Raw genomic sequence first — 23,938 nt, 5'->3', positions numbered from 1 at the left:
ATTAAATTCACTTTATTAAATTTAATGTTAACAAAAGTTAAATGTAACTTTATATTATTTATGTATTTTTATTATGGTAAAATAAATTATTTTTTTCAGCTATGGGCCCATCTGGTCTCTTTTTTGTTACAGTTTAAGAGCCGGCTGTAACAAATGGGGGCTCGTCCGGGATGAACAATTTTCATAATTCAGAAAATTGGTTAAATTAAATGATAGTTTCTTTTGTGCTCAATATTTATGAAATATTCTCTGAGGTACTTTAAAAATGTACTAGTTAATTTGTCATTTCTTACATTTTATTTTTTTAGTACAGCTTTTCTGTTTTTTTTTCTTCTTTCGTCCATTTTCACCATAACAATTTTCTAATATTACAGGTTGTTGAGTAGGCTCTGCAAGCTATTCATGTTGTTTTCTGTCCTATCAGAATTAAAAAAATAAAAAATAAACAAGTAAAATGCCTGTGTTGCAACTGTTACTTTTAATTAGATTTTTCACTCGCCTAAATGATCACTTCTGTTTACTGCAGGTTAAAGATTGCATTTATGATTAATGAACAAATCAATACTCATAAATTAATGTCAAAAATAATACGTGCAATAGTGTGTGATATATTGGTCTGTCTCTAATATGATTACCCCACATGCATTTGTGCAGATTTTGTGGCAGTGCCAGTAAAAATCACAGTGAATGACAAGATTGAGGTGGCATCGAGTGCGTTTGAGTTTTACAACTGTGCTGCCGTGGTGAAAAAATCAGAGAATACACCGTGAGTATCGACTGTTATCAAGTTCAGCTTCACTTTCTGTCACTGTTTCTGATTGTTCGCCGATGTGTTTGAGCAGATGCATTGCATGTGTGACCAGTAAGTGGGGCTGTCAGTGGAATATTCAGGATCACACATGCAGTGATAAAGATGACTCTGCCCATGGGAGTCATATCATCGGAAACATGAAGGTGAGTCACGAATTTATGAAGTAATATACCCGTTTATGCTGTGTTTTGGCATTTATGCTTTGAAGGCAAAATATAAAATAACAATGTTTATTATTGTTGCAGGCTAATCTGTGTCCACAGTTTGAGATTCCTGAGCCTCTGCGTATTCCTGTTGGTTATAAAACCCCCATCACATTTCATGGCAAAAATCTGGATATTTATTGGGTAAAAATAAATGCATTACTACTACTTTTGCATTGTGTTGTTGCATGCAGAATATTAATGTATGTTAATGTATATTAAGGTATTAAAAAAAGGAATTAAAACATACTTCAATGAATAAAGTTGATGTAATATTCTTTATTATAATTATTATTTATTTATTTATTTATTTATTTATTTATTTATTTATTGTTATTATTATTATTATTATTATTATTATGTCATAATAAAATCAATAACATTGAGAAATTATTTTATTTCTTTATTATAATAGAAATGTTTCTGTACTTTACCAGAATTGTTGATTTATATGTTTATATGGTGATAAAATAATACAATATTCTTTAATTAAACTTAGTTTGATGATGATCTGATGTCATATTATTAAATAAATATTATGACTTACTATTTTATACATTTTCATTTTACATTGCATTTTCAGCAGACAGAGGAACACTTTCACCCATAGTTTGACATTGTTTTCATGAAAGTTAGTTGAAACAAAATCTGACATTTAATATGCTTTTTGTATATAAAATCACAATCACATTTAAAGCAGACATCAAAATGGGACAATATATTTATTTCTATACATATACATTATATATATACAGATTAATCGCAATCAGTGAGCAATCAAAATAAAGAAATTCAGCAACCAATGCAATAACGTTAAATAAATCCACCTACTATATGCTTCAGCCCATTTAAGCGTGACTTTCAAATTAAAACATCTGCTTTTGAGACTTTTCATGAACTGCATAACTTGCTCTCCATCTCTCTCAGGGCAAAACCTTTCAGATCGGCACCGAGCTCATGAAGCAGGTGGGCGAAGTGACTGTGGAGGCCGATGGGTTAAAGTACAGATTTGAGGGATATGAGGTCAGTACATTACACTCCTCTATTACCTCCTTCTCTGTCATTGATTTGTTTCTGGAAGTTTGAGCACCAGCCAATATAATGGCATTCAGCGTTATTGAGCCGCGTGTGTGTGTGTGTGTGTGTGTGTGTGTGTGTGTGTGTGTGTGTGTGTGTGTGTGTGTGTGTGGAGGGGTTTAGTCCTGTGTGGGTGTAGAAAACACATAGCCATCAGGTTCACAAAGACATCATGTTGGCAGGGGAGAATTTGCGACGACACACAGTTGTTCCGTGTGTTTTTGTGCATGTTTAATGACACGTTTTCTTCTGCTTCATGCCAGTTTGCGTATGACAAAGAGCCAGAGGTGAATGTGACGTTCTACATAAAGGATAAAGACACGGATAGGAAGATTGACAGCACCCTGAGAGGTACATTTAAATGAGTTGTTCTCAGAGCCAAGAAAGCAAATCTTCAAGATCAGGAAAAGACTGTGTGTGAATATCTGATGAATATGTTAAAATAAGGAGATTAGCATATGTTTTGTATTATTATTAACATATTGTTCTCATGAATCTTGTTTTTGTATCTGACTAGAGGTGTTTTAGGTGTTTAGCCAATGAGCCTCTTTTAAAATTATTAGTTTATTTTAGATGGAGACAATGAATATCAGGGTAATTATTGAAAAAATTATCAAATTGGAAAATAAATGTTTTGGTACACTGTAAAAAAATATGAGTTAAAGGTCATGCCAACATGTTTTTATGGTATACTTTTTTTTACAAAATGGTTAATCATTTTTCAGCTCCTTATTTTTTCTCTGAGTAAGTAAACAATTGTTTGTAAAATTAATTTGTTTCAACTTATTAAAAAAAATATTTAAAATATATTTAAAAAAATGTAGATTAAAAGGGCTAATAATTTTGACCCTAAAATTGTTTCTAAAAAATTAAAAACTGCTTTTATTCTAGCTGAAATAAAACCAACAAAACTTTCACCAGAAGAAAAAATATTATCACACATACTGTGAATATGTCCTTGCTCTGTTAAACATCATTTAAGAAATAAAAATAAAATAAAATAAATAAATAAAAGGGGTGCTTATAATTCTGACTTCAACTGTATATACATTTATATATGTTTATGAAATACAGAGATTCAAAAAGTCAAATTTATTTACAATTTAAAACAGCATCTCTGGATATTTTTTCTGCTGGAGATACTGTTGTCCTAAAAAACAAAAACATTTAGAAAACAAATAAATAAATCATACATATACCAAAGGAACAGTATAACAGAAAATGTTGGCAGTTTTAAAAACGTGACTTTTCCAAACGCTGTATGTCTTGAAAATGGTTCTCATCCCATGCCTGCTGTGAATGTTTATTTGTTACTACTATACAACTATACTTCAATACAATATTTTTTGTCAGTTTAATATAATGAAAATACAAAAAGCTAATTTTTTTAGCAACTAATTTTCCATAGTGTACTTATTACTGTGTATTTGTCAGACTTTATAATCTGAACAATGCCACAAAAACTGTGTTGATCTCAGTTAGACAGTTTAGTGACAGCATCAACAAAAATGCAATCTTTGCACCACAGTAAATGTGACTAATAAATCAAACAACAATAAACAGACAAAATGTGCATAACGTATCATTTCTGAAAACACCGTGATAAACTGCAGTGTTTAATGAAATGTTTATTTCTCCACAAAGCAAAAAAAGACTCCGGGAACTTTTTGAAGTTGTACTTTGTTGAAGATGATGAATTCAGTGTCAGTTCTGTGAATAGTTTTCTTTTCTTTTCCCAGTGGTTCTCTACAACTGTTCGGTTAGACGCGAGGACTGCAGTCTGTGTAAAAATGCACACAAGAATGATAGCTGCGTTTGGTGCGACACTACAAAATCCTGCATCTACAGAAGCCTGTGTGACAATGAACTGCACCAGTGTCCTCCTCCAAAGATCACAGACGTAAGTGTTTTAGAAGTGCCCTTGGTATGCTATCTTAGCTTAGGTACTCATCTGCTATTGACCTTATGCTAAAATGCGGAAGTGCGCCTGTTTTCGCGATTGTCTTAGAACTTCCGATTCAGTCACCTATGGGAGAAATGACTAGGAATAATAAACGGCAGAAAATGGTCAAACTACTTGCTCTACAAACAAATGATTGCATGACTATACAGACCAAGTAGAATAATATAATAAGAAAATATCAAATTGCAACATCAAGCAGCGTAACTTGCAGTTTTTAACGTCAAAAAATGAATGGAAGTGAATGAGATCAGAAGTCTCGAGCTAAAAAGATTCAAATGGCAGCGCCCGCTCGTCGGCGGAGAATAAGGTGAATAGGTTTACATCCATCCAAGGTCAAAAACACTTGCGTTTTGCCATAACATATACTGCAGCAACAGCTCGTTTCACACATTACTCTTACAAGCTGTTTGTTTAAGGATCCAGACTCTCTAAGCTCCTCCCTTCTTTATATTCTTATCTGCTATCATTGGTCAGATGACCTAATCTATTTTGATTGATCAACCATCAGTAAGCCAATATACCTATTGGGATTTCAGCTCTGGCAACTTCGACCACTTTGATGTGTGTTGAACATCAATTAAAACAACGTTAGCATCTTTTAGCTTTAATTGTAGCTTTCCTCTCTAATATCACCTTCTGGGTTTAAAATATACATTATGGCGGCGCCACTGTTGTTGACGTACAGTTGCATAGGAATATGTAATTGAATGACACACTGGTGTCTAATTGTTATTCATGAGACTGAGTTTACTTATCTTATGAGAAGACACTGCTTCTGAATTATTTCGTCTGGCTTAGAAACTGTGCAGTAGGCTTTCATGAATTGTTATGGCGCTGGTAGCGTTGTCAGAAGTACCAACTTCTACAAAATAGTACTGAAATTTTTTTTTAAATGTGATGATAGCAGCATTTTCTGCTTACAATTTGAGCTCTGCTGATTGGCAGGTGTATTCACATCCTCAACAGATACACTGTAAGTTGGAACAACATGAAGGAATTAGGTTGACATTTTAATTATTTTTTACTCATTTACGTGGATTAAACATAAATTAATTAAGTTGTCACCAAAAAAAAACAAAAAATTATGTTTCACCTCAACAAACAGCAAACACATTGGGTTGAGTGTATGATTGGGATTGCTAATGATCACTGGTTTTGAAGAGCACGCACATGGAGCTTTTGAAAGCCGCGTCTATCAGCTGAGCCATCAGTGGATTGACATGGCATTTAAATGCTGACAAACACAACATTCAAATGGTCAAAAAGGCATATGTGTCTAAATAAAAAATAATATAAAAGAGTCAGTATGGGCCCCTGACAGATGACTGTTGCTCGCTCGCCAGATAGCAAATGATGACCATAGCCGGATTCAGTGTTGCATATGGTCTATAGAGCTAGATCTGGTAAAAATGGCTGATGGCTTTTATAGAGTATTGTGCAAACTGTTGTACGTGCTTTAGTAAAGTCTTCATAAAAATTAATTTAGCAACGTGTGTGTACATGTATGGTATCACAAAAGAATGGAGCATTTGAAAGCCGCGTCTATCAGCCGAGCCGTCTGTGGATTGGCACGGCATTCATATGCTGACAAAAACGACTTTCAAACGTTCAAAAATAAGAACATTTCTGTCCCTTCAAAGTATATGTATCTAAATAAAAAAAGCTAAATTAAATATAAAAGAGCTAGTATGGGCCCCTGACAGATGACTGGTGCTCGCTCGCCAGACAGCAAATGATGATCGTAGCCAGGATTCAGTGTTACATAGGGTCTATAGAGCTAGATCAGTTAAAATTGATAATAGCTTTTATAGAGTATTGTGCAAACTGCTATATGTGCTTTATTAAAGTCTTCACAAAAATAAATTTAACCATGTGTGTGTACATGTATGATATCACATATGCTTTAGTTCAGGTGGCAAAAATGGAACTCATTAGAGACAAGTTTTGTTCAGCTACTGAAGTGAAAAAAAAACCTCAGAGAACTGACTGGGATTGCTAAAAACCCCATTTCAGAGAGTGCGAAATCAATTTGATCTTTTTGGAAACAACTTCTGCTTGATCTTTGAAACTTCGCAGACCATTTACATTCTCAAACTGCTATATTACACACTACATAAAAGACAGTATCTAAAAAAGATGCACAATGGAGCACTTAAACTTTGCTAACGCTCTCAATGCATGCCGTTTATAACAGTTATTGTCACAAGCCAAACTCGAAATGCATCCCAGAAGCATCTCACTAGCGTGACGTCAGCCATTCCCAGTTCAAATGCAGTTCATAAGTTTCCACTCTTCATCTTCCCTCTCATCTTCACTGGAAAACGCCATTTCTTTTCGTCCTCCTCTCCATTTTTCATGCCTAAATGATGTATAGATGGTGCTGGTAGTCTCTCACTCTGGTGTTTTGTTGAAATCATCGGAGACTCTAATGACCGCGCCGCCTGCACCTGATGCTGTTTTATTATTTGTCATCTGGCAAATGATTTTCTGCAAAGCAGCTGGATCACTCAAGGGCAAAATAGTTATGGGTGATCTTTGTAACTCACAAGTTTATGGCTTCAAGTGTTACAGGCCTGTTTTAACGCTGATGTTACTTTTATTTCAGATTGTTCCCCGTTATGGGCCAATGAACGGACGCATCTCAGTCACAATAAAAGGCTCAAATTTGGGCATCAAGAAGGAGGACATTAAGAAAATCACTGTGGCTAAAGTTCCATGCATTCATCAGCCAGAGCGATACTCGGTTTCTACTAGGTAATGCAAGAAAACCATATTGTTGCAGAGTGCAGTGTATACTGACCTTTAATTTGCTTCTATTTTACAAGATTGTAAATTAGCATTTTAATTGTTTCATATAGGGTATGTACACAACCAGTCAAAAGTTAATTGTTGAGTTAAATGTTGTTAAAAAAAAGCCTTTTTTCACCAAGGCTGGATTTATGTGAATAATAAAACAGTGAAATATGCAAAATTAGGAAAGAGATTATTAGTTTTTTATTTATCGACTAGTTTAAAATTGTATTTACTCCTATAAGTTTAAGCTGAGTTTTCAACATCGATATTCCAGGCTTCAGTTTTGCATGATCCTTCAGAAATCATTATTGGAAAATGTTTGATGCTATAGACAAAAATTATTATTATTATTATTATTATTATTATTATTATTATTATTATTATTATTATTATTATATCATTATTATGGTGGTGGTGGAGAAATCTGTTAAGATGCTTCATATTTTTTTGTGAAAATTGTGAAACCGTATTATTTAAACGTACCATTAAAAAATTAAAAAGACACATTTGTGAAAGTAAAATAAAATAAAGACATATTAGTAATATTTTTACAACTGTACAGTTTTTACTCTATTTTTGATCATTTAAGTACAGCCTTGGTGAGCAGAATAGGCCTCTTTTAAAAACCATAATACGATTGTTCTGATCTTTGACCAGTAGTGGATGTTAAATCTGGTTTAAACATGGTCTTGAGATGTATTTTGGTTGGATAAGTAGATAAAGTGATACCAGGTGAAAAGTTGGAAGATCTGTTTAGTGACAGTCCTGCTTTTCTCTTTGTGTTTTAAGTGTTGTGTGTGAGATCGGCCCTTTCCCCTTACCTCCTGAAGATCTTCCCATTTCACCGAGCAAATCCGGGCCGGTGGAGGTGTTGGTGGAAGGAGAAAGAACAGGGACGTCCGAGGTGGAATTCACTTACAGGGTAAATGCTTCATCTCTGATGAAGACTTTGTTAATATTTCTTTTTAAAAGTCTAATATGCTTACCAAAAACTTTATTCTAATACATATTAAAATTGGATTCATTTCTTTGATTCAAAGCTGAAATTACTCCAGTCTTCATACTCACATAATATTTCATAAATGATTCAACAGACAATTTTTTTTAATTCTCAGATTTGAAAACAGTTGTGCTTAATATAAATGTTTTAAAACATGGATGTGCAGACAATGGTTTATGTATAAACATCAATAGAAAATACAATAGAAGTATAGTCTGCGTACTTTAACAATTTAATGCATCTCTGCTGAATAACAATTTAATGCATCAAAAGCTTTCTGACCTCAATCGTTTTTAAAGTACTGTATGTGCTAGTCAATATTGTATATTTTCAGAATTTAATATATATTTAATCTTTTCTCCCAAACACTGTCGGAATAAATAGAGTCTAATTAATATTTAATAAAGTTTGACTGATTACAGCTAGAAAGGAGCTGTAAACAAGCACATGTTAACAGAAAGTTTTGTTTTTCTTCTCATCCTGAAGGATCCAGTCCCAGAAGCTGTGTTCCCCGTTAAAGGCCCAGCAGCTGGAGGAACTGTCATCACAATCACAGGACAGGACCTCGACTCGGCCAGTAAAGATGACATCACCATTACAGTGGACAAAGAGCCATGTGAAGTGTGAGTTACAGGCCACATTTTAGCATAGAACTTTACACTGTGCTCCGTTTGAATACACACAGATGCTCAACATACACATCAGAAACTTACATTTCATAAACTTTTAATAACTATTTGAAAGAACAAGGTTTCCATGTTTGTTTTCAAATGTTCAGGTTGACGTTTGGCCATGAGATCACCTGCAAAACTGGCCCATATAAAGGACAAAAGATTCCCTCGGATAAGTTGCCTGTTATTGTGAAGTATGGCAAGGACACTGTTAAGACAGTCGATGCATTCGAATACTCACCCGATCCCAAAATTTCTGAATATTTTCCACAGACCAGCTTTGTTTGGTAAGTTGCATTTTTAAGCCTCTCTCACACATGCTCACGAATACCTAAAACTAATCACCATCTAAACACCATCGCTAATAATTAAAATTGAAATGGAAAATATTTAAATATATTCAAGTAATTAAAATCTAGTCTTAATTAAACTAGAATAGAATATTATTGATGCTAAAATAACAAGATAATAAGAAAACAAATTACTTTACAAAAATGTGAACTCAGTAGTAGTAATTTCAGTCGTTTTTTTTAAGGGAAAATGTTTTAAAAGTAATTTTTAAGCCCAGCTCTCTTTAAATACTGATCATACTTGTATTTGAAGGTCCAGGGGAGAGATTTTATAGTGTTAAATGTGCGTTTGTGTGTGTGTGTTGTTATTTTTCTCAGCGGTGGTCGCAGGATCTTAGTGATAGGCTCTGGATTTGATCAGGTTCAGAGAGCCACCATGCGAGTGCTGCCCTCTTCTGACGAGTTTGACGTCAAGGCTAGCAATGTAGAGGTGCGTGGCATGTTTGTGATGGTACTTTTAGGACTCCTCTCTGGTAAAGTTGATGGTCTCTTACAAAATAAGGAGTTGCATTTGATGTGACGTAGGTGATTCACCAAACTTTTTCACCTAAAATTAAATGTTTGCATCAAAACGTGAAAATTTGCTCATTCTTGTTTAATTACAAAAAGATATGCAACTACTATATTAAAATAATGCTGTTTTGTTAAATTAAATACATTTGAAATGAAGTTATATAAATATCATTTAGACCTGGGGTGTCCAAACTCAGTCCTGGAGGGCCGGTGTCATACAGATTTTAACTTCAACAACCTTAACAAACCTACCTTTACATGGATGTTTCTAGAAAGCCTATAAGAGCTGGATTAGCTAGCCCAGGTGTGTCTGATTGGGATTGAAATTTAACTTTGCGTACACTGGCCCTCCAGGATCAAATTATGACACCCCTGATTTAGATTTTTTGACTTGGCTAAAATAAAAATTTGACTTGACTAATTAAAATTAGTGAAGTGTATAATGATTGTTAAAATTGACAAAAATAATGAAAGTAAAAAAAAATAAAAATTTAAAGAACAAGGAAACAGTTGCTAAGGCTAACGTTTTAAGAAAATGTACAATGTAAAAGTAGAAATACTTAATTTATTTGTAAAATATCAATAAATATTGTGATAAAGAGTAATAAAACTAAATTGTGATGCTCTTTGCACATGGAAAGAGCATCACCCCCCACCCAAAATAGTGTGTAGAAGTATTTTCGCCATTGCAAAATTTTATGAATTACTGTAATTGTCTAGAAATAATACTAAAATAATGGTTTGAATGCTATTTTTCTATGGAACATAAAAGTAATCAATATTTTCCAGGCTCCAAAATGGATACAAAAGCAAAATAAACCTTTATGCTTTTCTTTTGAAGTCATAATCTGAATGAGAAACAGGTTGAAATTTGTGTTATTTAATAATTTTTTCATCTCTTTAATATTATATTACTTTAACAAGTCTCTTGTGACTTCCTTTGAAATGTTCAGGTTTCCTATTTTTGTTCTGTCAGATGTTATTGATTGGCTTTTGAGAAATGTCAGTGTTTCTTTTTTTTTTTTGCAATTTCCTTTTTTTTTATCGAATGTCTGGCTTTTATAACCCACTGCTCAGTTTCTCTCTCTGTGTTTTTCATATTTCCTTTTCTCAGTTCTCCTTCTCTTAATGTTAATAAGCAACATTCATCAAGTGTCTGACATCCTGCTGTCTTTTTTTGTCTTATTTTTTTTTTTAGTGCTCAGACATTTCTGAAATGCTTTATACAAAGATAAACTGACTTGTTTTTCTTTGTGCAGTTCTTTCAAGAAGTGGAAAAGAAGAACGAGACGACGCTGGAGTTTCTGTCGCCGGTTGTCAATAAGACATACATCAACCTGTCCTTAAGAACCGTCATCCAGCTGGACAACCTGGTGCTCAATCTGACAGATTTCGCTTACCATCCGGACCCACACTTCGATAAACTCAAAGATAAAGCCATAACAGAGGGCAGCATCATCAATGTTAATGCAAGTATTTTTGATCACAGATTTTATGTGATAGATATTAAGGAGGTGGTGAACATGGATGCCTGTTAGAAAAAAAAATCACAATTAGTTTTTCAATGTTTTAATTGGATGTTGGAAACAAGGTTATTGTGTATAAAGAAAAAAAATCTAATATTTGGAAACTTTATAGAAACTTTTTTTTCAGAGTAATAAAAATAAAATCTAAATCTTGAAATTGTTAAAAATGAATGCACGATTAGTAGAAAAAAAAAGGGATATTTTGAATTATATATACTACTTTAAGAATATTAAATATATTTTGATGGTAAATTAAATTTCAAGGAGAAAAAAAAAAGACGACAGAATCACTCTTGTGAGATTGTCAGAATTTCCATGGAGGAAATGAAAAAATCTACGAAAAATAAAAAAGCATGATGTGAATTAAATTATGAGTGGATCAAACATCTGAATTGTGATGTAACCAAAAAAATTAATAAATAAAGTAATTAAACTTGCATTAAACAATGCAATGTGAGATTTCTCAGGGGAAAAGGTAGAAAAATATGTTAATTCAATGTAGGAAAAAAGGCTATTGTGTATAAAGAACAAAACCTGTTTAATATTTTTATTTTTACTATATAGAAGCTCTGTTTCAGAGTAGTAAAAAATCTAAATCATAAAATTTTTTATGAATGCACAGTTAAAAAAAAGATGAAAATTGTAAGATAATTTTGAAATATATATTTTATTTTGTTAGGATATTAAATATATTTTGAAAAAAATTAAAAAGTCAGAATTTCAAGTAATTTATGAAAGATATGCTGCAATTTTTGAAGATTAAAATTAGAACAGAATCAGAAACAGATATAAACTGCCTGAATTTCCATGAAGGAAACTAAGAAATCAACTACAACAAAAAATGCACAATGTAAATTAAATTCTAAACGGAACCAAAAACTGAATTGTGTTGTGTAACTAAAAATAATAATAAACAAAGAAATTAAACTTGCATTAAACCGAGCAATATCAGATTTATCTGGAGTAAAAAGTCAGAATATGCTACATGTAAAGATGTAAAAGAAATAGGTCAAGAAAAAATACTCCCCAAAATTCTGAGAAAATTAAATTAATTAATAATTTAATGATGAAAATAAGCAATTTAAAATTCTGTGAAAGAACAAAAAATAAATCACAAACTCAGTTAGGAGACAGAAAACTTTTAAATTTGATGAGATGTCAATAAACCTCCACACTATTCTGTGTTTTCAGGGTAGAGGTTTTGCCAAAGCCATGACTGCCAAAGAGGCACAGGCATTTGTGGGTGACGAGTCGTGTCTGGTGACAATCCTTGAGGACGATAAACTGTTCCTGGTGGCCCCGTCCAGCCCTCCAAAATCCACCTCCAGACGCCATCGAAGAGACACCAGCTCAGATGCCTTGGAGCTGCTGGTCAGAAACCCACTTTAATCACAGTTATTCAGCCTCATCTCATCCTGCGCTCAACATCTCTGCTCTTTATTTTCAGATCAAGTTTGGAAATGGAGAGTGGAATGTAGGCTCCGTGCGCTTCGAGAGGAAATACGAGGTTCCCCTTTACATCATAATCCCCGCTGTTCTCATTCCCATGGTGCTCTTCATTGCGGTGTCCATCTATTGCTACAGGTAACAGACCTCAGAGTTCAGCAGATTTTAATAATGTGAACCTAATAACTTTGATTTTAGAGCGCTGGTGTGCTGGGAAGTGCACACGCTTGGATATATTGCTCACGATGTTTTATTCATTTTTTTTCACCATATAGTCTCATTCGCTCTACTTCACACTCATTTCGTGTCCTCCTTTTGTACCTATTATTAACAAATCAAAATTATGTTTTTAATTTTTAGCATTAGGGCTGTCACGATATCTATTTTTTGCTGGGCACCAAAATTAATTGCGATAAACGATATTATTGTCACTTTATAACTTATATCAGTAATAAAAAATTATACATTTTTACAACATAATAATGTAATAATTCAGGTACACCGTTCCAAATAACATTTTATTTATAAGAATATTAAGACATTTGAAATTGAAACATGAAAAAAAAAACTCTTAAAACAAATAAGTTATAATAAATAGTAGATGCAAACGAACAAGTGTAGACTTTTAATGCATCTCAGGTGCCATTTAAAAATAATAATAATAATAATCAGGCCGATTTCAAGACAGGACTGTTTTGTCGAATGCTGGTTTTTCGAGCATGTTTAAGGTCTACATCTCTTTAGCTGTACAATGGTTTGTCTGTGAGTGTGCGCCATGTTGCACTGTCATGTTTATATTTGCACTGGCAGGGAAATACATTCATTACAGTTAACTGTCTGGAAGACCCATCTGCAGTACCAACTGCGGTTGTTGTTCCCATGTCGAAAAAATGTGTTTGGTGGTTATGTTTTAGGTGTGATTTAAGGTTAGTTGTGTTTCGTGTTTTCATTGCCAATGTTCTGAAACAAATTTGACATATCAGCTCGTTCACATTAGCGGACATATTAGCGGATTTTTCATTCAGCTTAAGGCCAAAATGTTCCCTCACCATTGCTGAAGACTGTGGCTTTGAAACCAAGTCCATCATGACTTGTTTATGCTTACTGAATGTAGTTTCTAAACACGAGTCAGTGGGTTTGCGTCCTATCTTCTTCACCTTCACTATCTGCTCTCTCTGTGTGCAGCCTGCGTGGAGATGCTGCATCCACCTTCCACAGGAAGCAGAATGCAGAGTGTTCGACAAAAAACTTAGCTTGTTAAATTATGTAGCCAATCATCATCTTCTTAAATTTCTTTATATAATATAGACAATATATTGCGCCTCCAAAATTAACCACCCTCATATTTATAAATGGTGCGATAAGTCAATATATCGACTATCGCGACCGGCCTCGTCAACGTATAAAAAATACTATGCAAATTAAAACACATTCAGATTTACTTTGATTTGTGAAAGCCATTAAACACAGCTATAGGAAAAATGAAGCAACCACTACATCATTCTCAGTTCGTCTTCATCCGCTATTTATAGTTCTGGTAATTACATATATATTTTTTAATTATGTAAACTACTGATGACATTAATTTATAATTGAAAATTAAAATGTTGCAATTTGGAGCAGTGTTTCTCAACCACATTCCTGGAGGACCACCAGCACTGCATGTTTTGGATGTCTCCTTTGTCTACAGGTCAAGCAGAGATGATGATCTGAATCAGGTCTGCTAGGTCAAGGAGAAGGAGTCATGGAAAATGTGCAAAGCTGGTGGTCCTTCAGGAATGTGGTTGAGAAACACTGATTTAAAGCATATTTGTATGATGTATTAGAAATGTGCCATGTATTCACACATGCTTATTTGTATATATTAATTATATTATTACTAATGTTTTTATTTCAGAAGAATACGGAACTGATTTTTCAGTCGAGAAGTGAAGCTATTCGTTATTCTGACCAATTTTTACTTTTGGAAAGAATAAAAATGCTTCAAAATTTACTTAATTTGTATTTGAAAGTCTTTTTAATGAAACAAATATTAAAATTTTACTCAAAGCTATTCCTATAAACTTTTTTTTTTATTTACATAGCTGTATTCCTGTTCGATTACAAAGAAATGAAGCTGTTTTAATGCATTATTAATAAATAATAACCCATATATTTAGAGTAAACTGAGGAGGTGAAAAATTACTTTGATTCACAGCCACAAGTTTTTCAAAATAATACACTTTAAATTAGACATTGAGTAAATGAAGATTAATGTTTATGTTTTCATTTGTCAGGAGGAAAAGCCAGCAGGCAGAACGAGAATATGAGAAGATCAAAAATCAGCTGGCCAATTTGGAGGAGAGCGTCCGTGATCGCTGTAAAAAGGAGTTCACAGGTGAGATCCTAAACTTTTCATATCTGTAGGCTTTTTCTTCTCAAATAGTTCAGTTTTATTAAAAAATCTTGAGAGCTTTTTGTGATATAAACTTGTTTTTCTGACTTGTTTCTTTGCCTAATATTAGCTTTTTAGAAGAACAGCCAATATTTTCAACCAAGCTTCAATTTATGTACAGTATTGCACAATTGTCTGTTTTCATAGATCTAATGATAGAGATGGAGGATCACACCAGTGATCTGAGTGAAGCTCGCATCCCATTCCTGGACTACAAGAACTACACCGACCGTGTTTTCTTCCTGCCCTCGAAAGATGGAGCCAATGATGTCATGATCACCGGCAAGCTGGATATCCCTGAAAACCGCAGAGCCATCGTAGATCAGGCACTCAACCAGTTCTCCAACCTCCTGAACAGCAAAACCTTCCTTATCAATGTGAGAAACTTTACATAGAATAGTGATGCTTTGATGTTGATTTATTTATTTTTTTACAAGCAAATTGGCTTATTCTGATTGCCCATTTTCCTCATTCTTAAAAAATCATATTTATACACTAATTAAAAATATTAATTAGTGTATACGTTCAAAATGTAATGTAAAAAGTTAATGTTCAGCATTTTATTTTGCATTATGAAATGATACTACTTAAAAATGCCTGTACAAAACAAAAACAGTAGACAGGCTAAATAAAATTGCTAATTCACTTTCTTCCAGTAGGTGGCGCTTGTAAAACAGTGGAAATAGCAGCATTTATAATGTTATTGTTCTAAATAAAGTCTGCTGAATGCTGATATTTGATGTTTTATATGATCATCAAACAACAAAAGTCAACATCTGACATTTTCTGAAAAAAGATTTCCTTTTTAGATACTTAAACAGAACCTTTTAAACAAATTAACAGTTTCTGTATAATATTATTTTTTCTGTATTAAATAATGCATTTTAGTGTCATATCATATTGATTTAATTGTTGTAACAACACTTAATTGCTAATATTGTTATGTAGTTTTATTATAATGTGTATAATGTAAAATGTTTTTATCTATATTAATCTTGCCATCATATAACCATCATTTTCTGATGTGGCAATAAACAAACAATTAAATTAAATTAGATTAAATTAACGCAAACAAACATATAAAACTCAGAGTTTTAATAAAAAGTTTGCAAAAACAAAAGTATTATTTATTTATTACTTTTTAATTAAAGATTTTTAGTAAATGCTGAAAACACTGTTAAATTCCAATTTTTAAGTATGAAATGAATAAATAACAATATTTATTGACTTTATTACAGTTAACATGGAACATGGTTCCGTTTCGCCTAAATTAAAACAAATAAAATGTCTGATTATGAATTCTGGCCGGCAGATCGGTGCATCTCCAACATAATGTCCAGTTTCCTCTGCTCACTGCTGGATTTGTTGTATTGTCTGACTTGTTTTCTGTGTGCTGTAGTTTATTCGTACCCTGGAGGGCCGACAGGAGTTCAATGCCAGGAATAAGGTTTACTTCGCCTCTTTGTTGACGGTGGCACTGCATGGCAAGTTGGAGTATTACACGGACATCATGAGGACTCTCCTGCTGGAGCTCATGGAGGAATATGTTCACAGCAAGAATCCCAAACTCATGCTCCGCAGGTCAGAACCCATGCCAGCTCATGTGTCGATGTTACATTAAAATGCAAAGAAGTGCTTCTAAAGTGGCACTTAGGTGTCGTTAAATAGACCGTTAAATGCAGCTCGGAGGTGACATGAATGTGTTTACTCTTGAATTACTGAGCAGGCATAGAATAGACTTAATTTGGCTGTGTAAAGAAGCCTTAAGTAGCCTTATGTAACAAAATGACAATAAAGCTTGACTTGACTAAAAGTCATAGTAATTGTTTGTCAATAGCAAGATAATTACCATAAATTGTAACCAGGCTTGATATATATATTAACTATTTATTTGTTTGTTTGTTTGTTTGTTCGTTCGTTCATTTTTTTGATTATTTATTCATTTATTTATTATTATTTTTATTATTTATTTATTCATTATTATTATTTTATTATTATTTTGTTTTATTTTTTACTATTTATGAAATTATTATTTTTATTATTTGTTTATTTCTTAATTATTATCTTTATTATTTAATTGTTGATTTTTTTTCTTTTTATTTGTTATTTTTATTATTAATTCATTATTATATTTTTTTACTATTTACTTATTATTATTTTTATTATTTTTTCATCATTAATTATTTGTATTATTTATTTATTTATTTTTGCTATTTATTTATGTATTATTTGTTTATTATTATAATTTCTATTATATTTTACCATTTATTTATTTATTACTATTTGTATTATTATTCATTATTATTATTTTTATTATTTATTTATTATTATTTTTATTATTTATTCAATATTATTATGATTATTATTTATGTATTTATACTTTTGATTTATCTATTCATTTATTCTTTTGATTTATCTATTCATTTATTCATTTAATCTGTTGTACAGGCAGTTTTGTATTTATGACAGGATTCCTCTGATCTCTCCACGTCTCTTTCTTCTGTTGTTTTGCGCTTCCACTGAAAGCCGTCCACTGAAAATAGACATTCAGAAAATATTTTTCATAGCATTTTAAGCACCAACATCTATAATAATCAAGTATCATCATAAATCAATAAAACCAAAACAATTCATAACTCCTTGAACCATTTTCTCAGAAATTGCTTGTACCTGACATGATATTTTTGTTCTTTGTTTTCTCTTTAGATCCGAGACTGTTGTGGAGAGGATGTTGTGCAACTGGATGTCGATTTGTCTCTACCAGTTCCTGAAGGTGAGCAATTGTGCTTGGGCTAGAAAAGCAGAAGATGTTTTCCGCAGGTGAAGTCTGACTCATGTGTTTTTACAGGACTCAGCCGGCGAGCCGCTTTATAAGCTCTTTAAGGCCATTAAACACCAGGTGGAAAAAGGCCCTGTTGATGCCAAGATGAAGAAAGCCAAGTACACTCTCAACGACACGGGGCTTCTGGGAGATGATGTTGAGTACAGCATTTTGGTGAGTACTGTAATTTCTCATAATGCAATTACCTGGAAGACATATTTTGCGCCTAATGTCTGTTTACCCCCTAATATTCCCGAAATAGTGGGTAAGGGAGCCGTTCAGCAGAAAGCTTGTTAATAGAGAACGGCTCTCGCTGTAGGAAAGTGGAGAGACGGTGTTAGTGTGTCCATCATTGTTCTCCTAACACCGTTTCATTGGCCAGCAGTGAGTCTGTAATCTCATTGCCGAGCGTAACACTGCTCCTCAGGGACTGAACAGCCATTATCCGCTGGAGGAAAACACTCTGCCGAGAGCCATTCATGAAATCTCAGGGAAACAAACAAAACGACTGGTTCATTTCGCTAACTTGCATCAGAGATTTACAACTACAGAATGTAATTGACTTGTAATTATTGTTGGGTATTCAGGTTATTTATAATGCTAGTTGATACTATAAATACTGTTATTCCAGGCTGAAAAATTTCTGGATGTACATGGACGAAAATCTAATGAATCAATAATTATTTATTATTTTATAAAGTTATATAAAAGTAATAATTTAGCTCAGTAACTTAAATTATACTATTTAAAACATAAACAAACCAGACAACCACATTATATTGAGAGTAAAGTTTTATTGACAATAACCGAATCGAGAGATGCCATGACAGCACAGCAGTAGGAACAAGATGTGTTGTTCTACAGAGAAATGTCCTGTCTGCTTGATATTTGAGCTGACTTTTTTTATTGAGAATGCAAATGTTAAACATAAATGTACATGAGTGGTATATACACAGAGCTGAATATTGTTATTCTTCAATAACTATACCAACTTTTACCAGAGCACGAACTAGTCAGCGGTGTGTTCCACTGCTCTTGTGCTTTGGTCAACAAACTGCAGAGTGTTTTTTTCAGAACTTTTTGTTCAGTTTATTTTCAGTAATTTCTTTTACTCACTCTTGAAAACTCATTTAAATGCCATTTTTTGAGGCCAGAAATGTGTATTGATAGTAATGGTGCCTGATTCAGTACTGATATATTTGTGGATGATCAAAGTAGAGCAAATGAAAAAAAGCAATTCAAAGCTCATGTGCGAGCTACTTATATATTGTACTGTATATTCACACAGTTGTGCTGTGCATGTACAGTAAGCTGATTTATCAATAGTTACAAATTATAGTTTCAGTAGAAGGGCTGCACAATATATCGTTTCATCATATATATTGCAATGTGTCCATCTGCAATAGTTGCATCACAAGATATGCAATGTTGAATCTGAATTACAGTTGACCAGGCATTTAAAGCTACATAATTGTATTTAATTACCTTGTTTATATGGAATTTATACAATTTATGCACAGAAAATGCTTTTCTTACTTAGAATTTTGTTTTGTTTTTTAGTTTAAATGTCAGCATTTCAAAGGGAAAACAAGATTATTTCACTTACTCCACTGGCAGATCATTTAGCATGCTTTAACTTTTATTTTTTTGACTTATTTCTTCTAAAGTTGTAAAAAAAAAAACAGATTTATTTTCCGATTGCTTTGAGAACTTTTTGATATTTAGAAATGAGACATTTTTTGCACTGTGGTTATTCAATTATTATCCTTGAATACTGTTAGACTCCACAGAAAACCATCAAATAGTACTATTAAAAATGTATTCACGTCGCAATATTTATTCCAGAAAAATAAAATATATGATTTTTCTTGTATCATGCAGACCTATTCATTAACTGTGTGTCCATCACTCTGTGTGAATGCACAATTTGATGTATTGCATAAGAACTTGATGGAAATGGCGAATTAAAAAACAAATCCCTTAAATTGCAAAAAAAAGGATGTTTTTTTTAAGCTTACTTTAGGTGGTTTTGGTTTTGTTGGAAAAAGTATATGTGAATAATGGGAGATTAAAACTCATTTGCAGAATAAAGTCTGATGTTTGAACATCACAACCACATGATTAATCAGCTGTCTCTATTATGCTTGCCTTGTTTAACGGTTGTTTGCTCGGTAACCAATATTAAAGTCAGCTGCTCGAACAACTTGATGGAAACGCATCTTTTTTTATTTATTTGTCAACTTTGAAAAGATTTGCTTCATTTTATGACGGAAACTCAGCTATTGATTTGCAAATGTCAGGCCAAGGTTTCCTTGTATAAAGAAAGTCTGTGTTAATGCATCTACGGTCAAGCATGTATTTATTCAGACATGTTCAGCATTTCACACCTTTCTCACATCGTCAGTTTATTCACTGTAGTTTAGAAAATGGGAATAAAATATGACAAGAAATCAAAAGTTAAACTTTGAGAACATATTCATCTTAATAATGTCAGATAGGAAGTAGGGCTGCATGATACATCGTTTCAGCATCGAAATCGCGATGTGCGATTGTCAGATTGCTTTGACAACTTTTTGATATTTAGAAATAAGAACTGGGCTTTTGCATTTAGAAGACAGGAGTTGATTAAGCCTACATGGCTTTTTTTCCCCTCGCCGTCAATCGCCACTGGCTTGCATGATTCGGGACCCGTGGATCTGCGTATCGATGGATTTGCTCTTCAGTGTTTGGACTCTTAGCAGTGAATATTAAAACACACTTTAACACTTAAAAACCCCCTACAAAAAGCTTAATCTAAATTAGGCTAATTTGTTCACCTTTCTCGTCGGCATGAATCCAAAATGTTCCCAGATGTAAGATTTCGTTTTCTAACAAGATTCATGGTTGAACTTGAACTTGCTGAATCGAGCCTAATGTTATATTCCAACAGATATGTAATACTTACAGTAATTTGTGTTTTAAAGTGCGTGACGTCACGTACTACAGCCAGTGGCAACGGACAACGGCGGTGGCAACTGACCACGGCGGTGACGGGTTCGGTGACCGTCACAGCCTTAAGTATATATATATATAAATATATATATATATATATATATATCGCAAAAATATCGCAATGTCAATTTTTTTCCAATATCGTGCAGCCCTAATAGGAAGGTACTGTATTAAATGGATACAATTCAGACGAATATGACAATGTATACATGGCTAACATTCCTTTTTTGTCCACCGTTGGCCTCAAAGACAAAGAAAAATATAAAAAATGCGTCATGCTTGAGTAGAATATAAGAATTTTCAGAAAATTTAATAAATCCTTAAAAGCTTGCAAACCAGGTAAGGTTTTGCAGACTTGCTCCAGCAACTCTTTCAGTTCCTATTGCTTTTTAGTCCACTATATGATGTATGTTTGTGTATAATGTCACAGTTTACTTTATTTCACAATCCTCACTTACATCAATTAACTAGGAACAACACCCAAATGTAATAAAATGTAAAAGAGAAAAAAGGATATTAGTCTATTTTCTGAATTTCTATTTTTTAATTGACTGTATTTATCCAAACCTACTCATCCTGTAATTAAATATTTGACCATCTCCTCAGTAAACTAACGCCTTGTCAATCACGTCAGACCCTACAGGTGCTGGTTCATGGCGAGGGTCCGGACGTGACCCCGGTCAAAGTGCTAAACTGCGACACCATCTCGCAGGTGAAGGAGAAGATCATCGAGCAGGTGTACAGGAATCTGCCATATTCCCAGAGGCCCGTGGTGGACAGCGTCGCACTGGGTTAGCATGAGTTTTGAGTTTTTTTTCCACCATACGACACTTGTGATTCATTACAGCAGTAAGATTTCCCAAATCCTCCAACTTTATGGAAGCATCACGCTTAAACAGCTCTTTTTATTAACAGCGCAGTGCGTTTAAGAGTAGTGGAGGAGGCCGATGTGCTCTGAACAGATAGTGGGTTTGATTAATGGTGGGATTTTGTGCATGTCGGTCGCTTCTTAATGAGTTGCTCTTGCAAATGTGCTGAATTGTTAAAGTCGATGTCTCGCTTCATCCATCAGACAGATGAATCTGGTTAAAAGAAGGAGTGTATGGGGGGAAACAGGCTAGGGATTTTCTTCTTCTCAAGTTGTTAAGTGTAGTATGCTCCAGGTTTTTTTTAGTCTTGGTTTTGTGGGATTGTGTTGTGAATTGCAGTTCTTCTTGTTGCCACAGAGTGGCGTCCTGGTTCTACAGGGCAGATTCTGTCTGATCTGGACCTGACCTCACAGAAGGAGGGAAGGTGGAAACGGATCAACACACTGGCACACTATAATGTGAGCGTTTGCATATACATTACAATATAACATGTTTGTATATCAATTATGATGTGTGTTTGTATCAACAGTTGAAGTCAGAATTATTAGCCCAACTGTTTATTTTGTTCTCCAATTTCTGTTTAACAGAGAGAAGATTTGTTCAACACATTTCTAAACATAATAGTTTTAATAACTCATTTCTAACAATGGATTTATTTTATTTTTGCCATGATGACAGTAAATAATATTTGACTGGATATTTTTCAAGACACTTCTATACAGCTTAATGTGACATTTAAAGGCTTAACTAGGTTAATTAGCTTTTCTAGGCAGGTTAGGGTAATTAGAATAATGTAATTAGAGTAATATAAGGTATTGTATAACAATGGTTTGTTCTGTAGAGTATTAAAAACATATATAGCTTAAATGGGCTAATAATTTTGACCTTAAAATGGCTTTAAAAACATTTAAACTGGTTTTATTCTGGACGAAAAAAAACCAAACAAGACTTTCTCCAGAAGAAAAAAAGTTATCAGACATACTATGAACATTTCGTTGCTCTGTTACACATCATTCGGGAAATATTTTTTAAAAAGAAAAAATCAAAGGGGGGCTAATAATACTGACTTCATCTGTATATGTAAAATCATCAGTCATATTTGTGTACATATTATAAAGTGAGTGCACATGCATTACAATGGCTCAGTATATCATTTATAATGTGAGTGTTGCTGGAAATGTACAGTGATGTTTTTTTCTGATTTAATTTGAAAGACCTTATTTAATATAAATGTTTATTATATGTTACAGTTGTATGATTTTTTTATTTTTTTTAAAATCGTAGTTCATGTATTTTGTTGGTTTTGTTTGATGTGGTTTAATTTTATTGCTTGGTATTCCTTGCTTAATTTAGATTTAATAAGATGTACCTTGGATTTTCTCATCTCATCTTTACTGTTTCTGACATATCTCTGCATTTTTATACTCATATTTTACCTAATTTCTGTCTAAATCATTATTTTTAAGTTATGAAATTGGATGTTTTTTTTAAACAAAGTTTTATTTTGTATTATTAATAACTTTTCTTTTAACATCTGTTTTAATTAGATTAAATTATTTAAATTTTATTTAGTTTTAGTTTAGTTTATTTATCTTTTTTTTTTGTTTGTGTATTAATGTTGCTGACAAATCTGGACCAATATATATATATATATATATATATATATATATATATATATATATATATATATATATATATATATATATATATATATATATATATATATAAAGATATCTTAATTTGAGCCTGAATTATCAAAAAACATTTAAAATATATAATTAGGCTTTATTTAAAATATTTATAGTATTTTCTTTTGTTTATTTTAGTTCATAAAAAGCCATTGTATTTGTTTTTATTTTGCTTATTTATTATTTCATTTGTTTTAGATTCTTGTCAGCTTTTTAGGGGTTTGATGATTTTTTTATTATTATTTTTAGATGAAAAGAGATTTTTCCTTGGTAGACCTTCTTTATTCAGCTGCAGGGTTTTATTATATTATTTTATTGTGTTTTCTTGTGCCATTCTAATTTAAGTTAACTGCAGTGCTTTATTTTTATTTTGTTGTAATGTTATTTGAATGTTTTTATTTTATTTGATTCAATCTCAGGGCTTTTTAATGCGTTTTTATTTTATCGATTGCTACTTTGTACTTAATATATTGCTTGCTTTATTTTATTGATTGTACTCTGTGCTTAATGTCGATTAAAACAGATTCAAGTTGAGTTTTAACTTGTCTTTAAAGTTGCTGACTAATCTGGCCAGTTTTTATGTTTAAATATTTGATGTAATATATTAAAAATAATATGGATAAAATGTATGCTATTCTACAGTTTTTTTTTTGTTTTTTTTGCATTATTTATATTTTAATAAACTGCTGAATTTTATTTATTTAGTTATTTATTTTGTTGTTTTATTTTGTAAGTGTTTACTTTATTTTTAAATTCAAAAATCACTCTCTATTTTTGTGTGA

The 23,938-nt window shown here is 32.6% G+C and overlaps 1 protein-coding gene across 4 annotated transcripts in view; it reads left to right on the top strand.

Annotated features, from left to right (window-relative positions):
* The window catches only part of plxnb2a.1 (plexin b2a, tandem duplicate 1), a 175,349-nt gene that overhangs the window by 146,107 nt on the left and 5,304 nt on the right, over positions 1-23,938 (top strand). For all 4 annotated transcript variants that reach the window (XM_009300284.4, XM_009300283.4, XM_073946285.1 and 1 more), the window contains 21 exon segments: positions 655-766; positions 843-954; positions 1,057-1,158; positions 1,942-2,037; positions 2,355-2,442; positions 3,831-3,991; positions 6,660-6,808; positions 7,637-7,769; positions 8,334-8,470; positions 8,626-8,805; positions 9,187-9,298; positions 10,641-10,850; positions 12,099-12,278; positions 12,355-12,491; positions 14,630-14,730; positions 14,935-15,164; positions 16,187-16,368; positions 17,494-17,560; positions 17,636-17,782; positions 21,234-21,390; positions 21,826-21,926. In XM_009300284.4, the coding sequence (XP_009298559.1) occupies positions 655-766; positions 843-954; positions 1,057-1,158; positions 1,942-2,037; positions 2,355-2,442; positions 3,831-3,991; positions 6,660-6,808; positions 7,637-7,769; positions 8,334-8,470; positions 8,626-8,805; positions 9,187-9,298; positions 10,641-10,850; positions 12,099-12,278; positions 12,355-12,491; positions 14,630-14,730; positions 14,935-15,164; positions 16,187-16,368; positions 17,494-17,560; positions 17,636-17,782; positions 21,234-21,390; positions 21,826-21,926 (2,894 nt within the window).

The sequence above is a fragment of the Danio rerio genome, chromosome 4 (genome assembly GCF_049306965.1).
Source record: "Danio rerio strain Tuebingen ecotype United States chromosome 4, GRCz12tu, whole genome shotgun sequence".
Classification (NCBI taxonomy): domain Eukaryota; kingdom Metazoa; phylum Chordata; class Actinopteri; order Cypriniformes; family Danionidae; genus Danio; species Danio rerio.
This window is presented reverse-complemented; position numbering and strand designations above follow the sequence as displayed.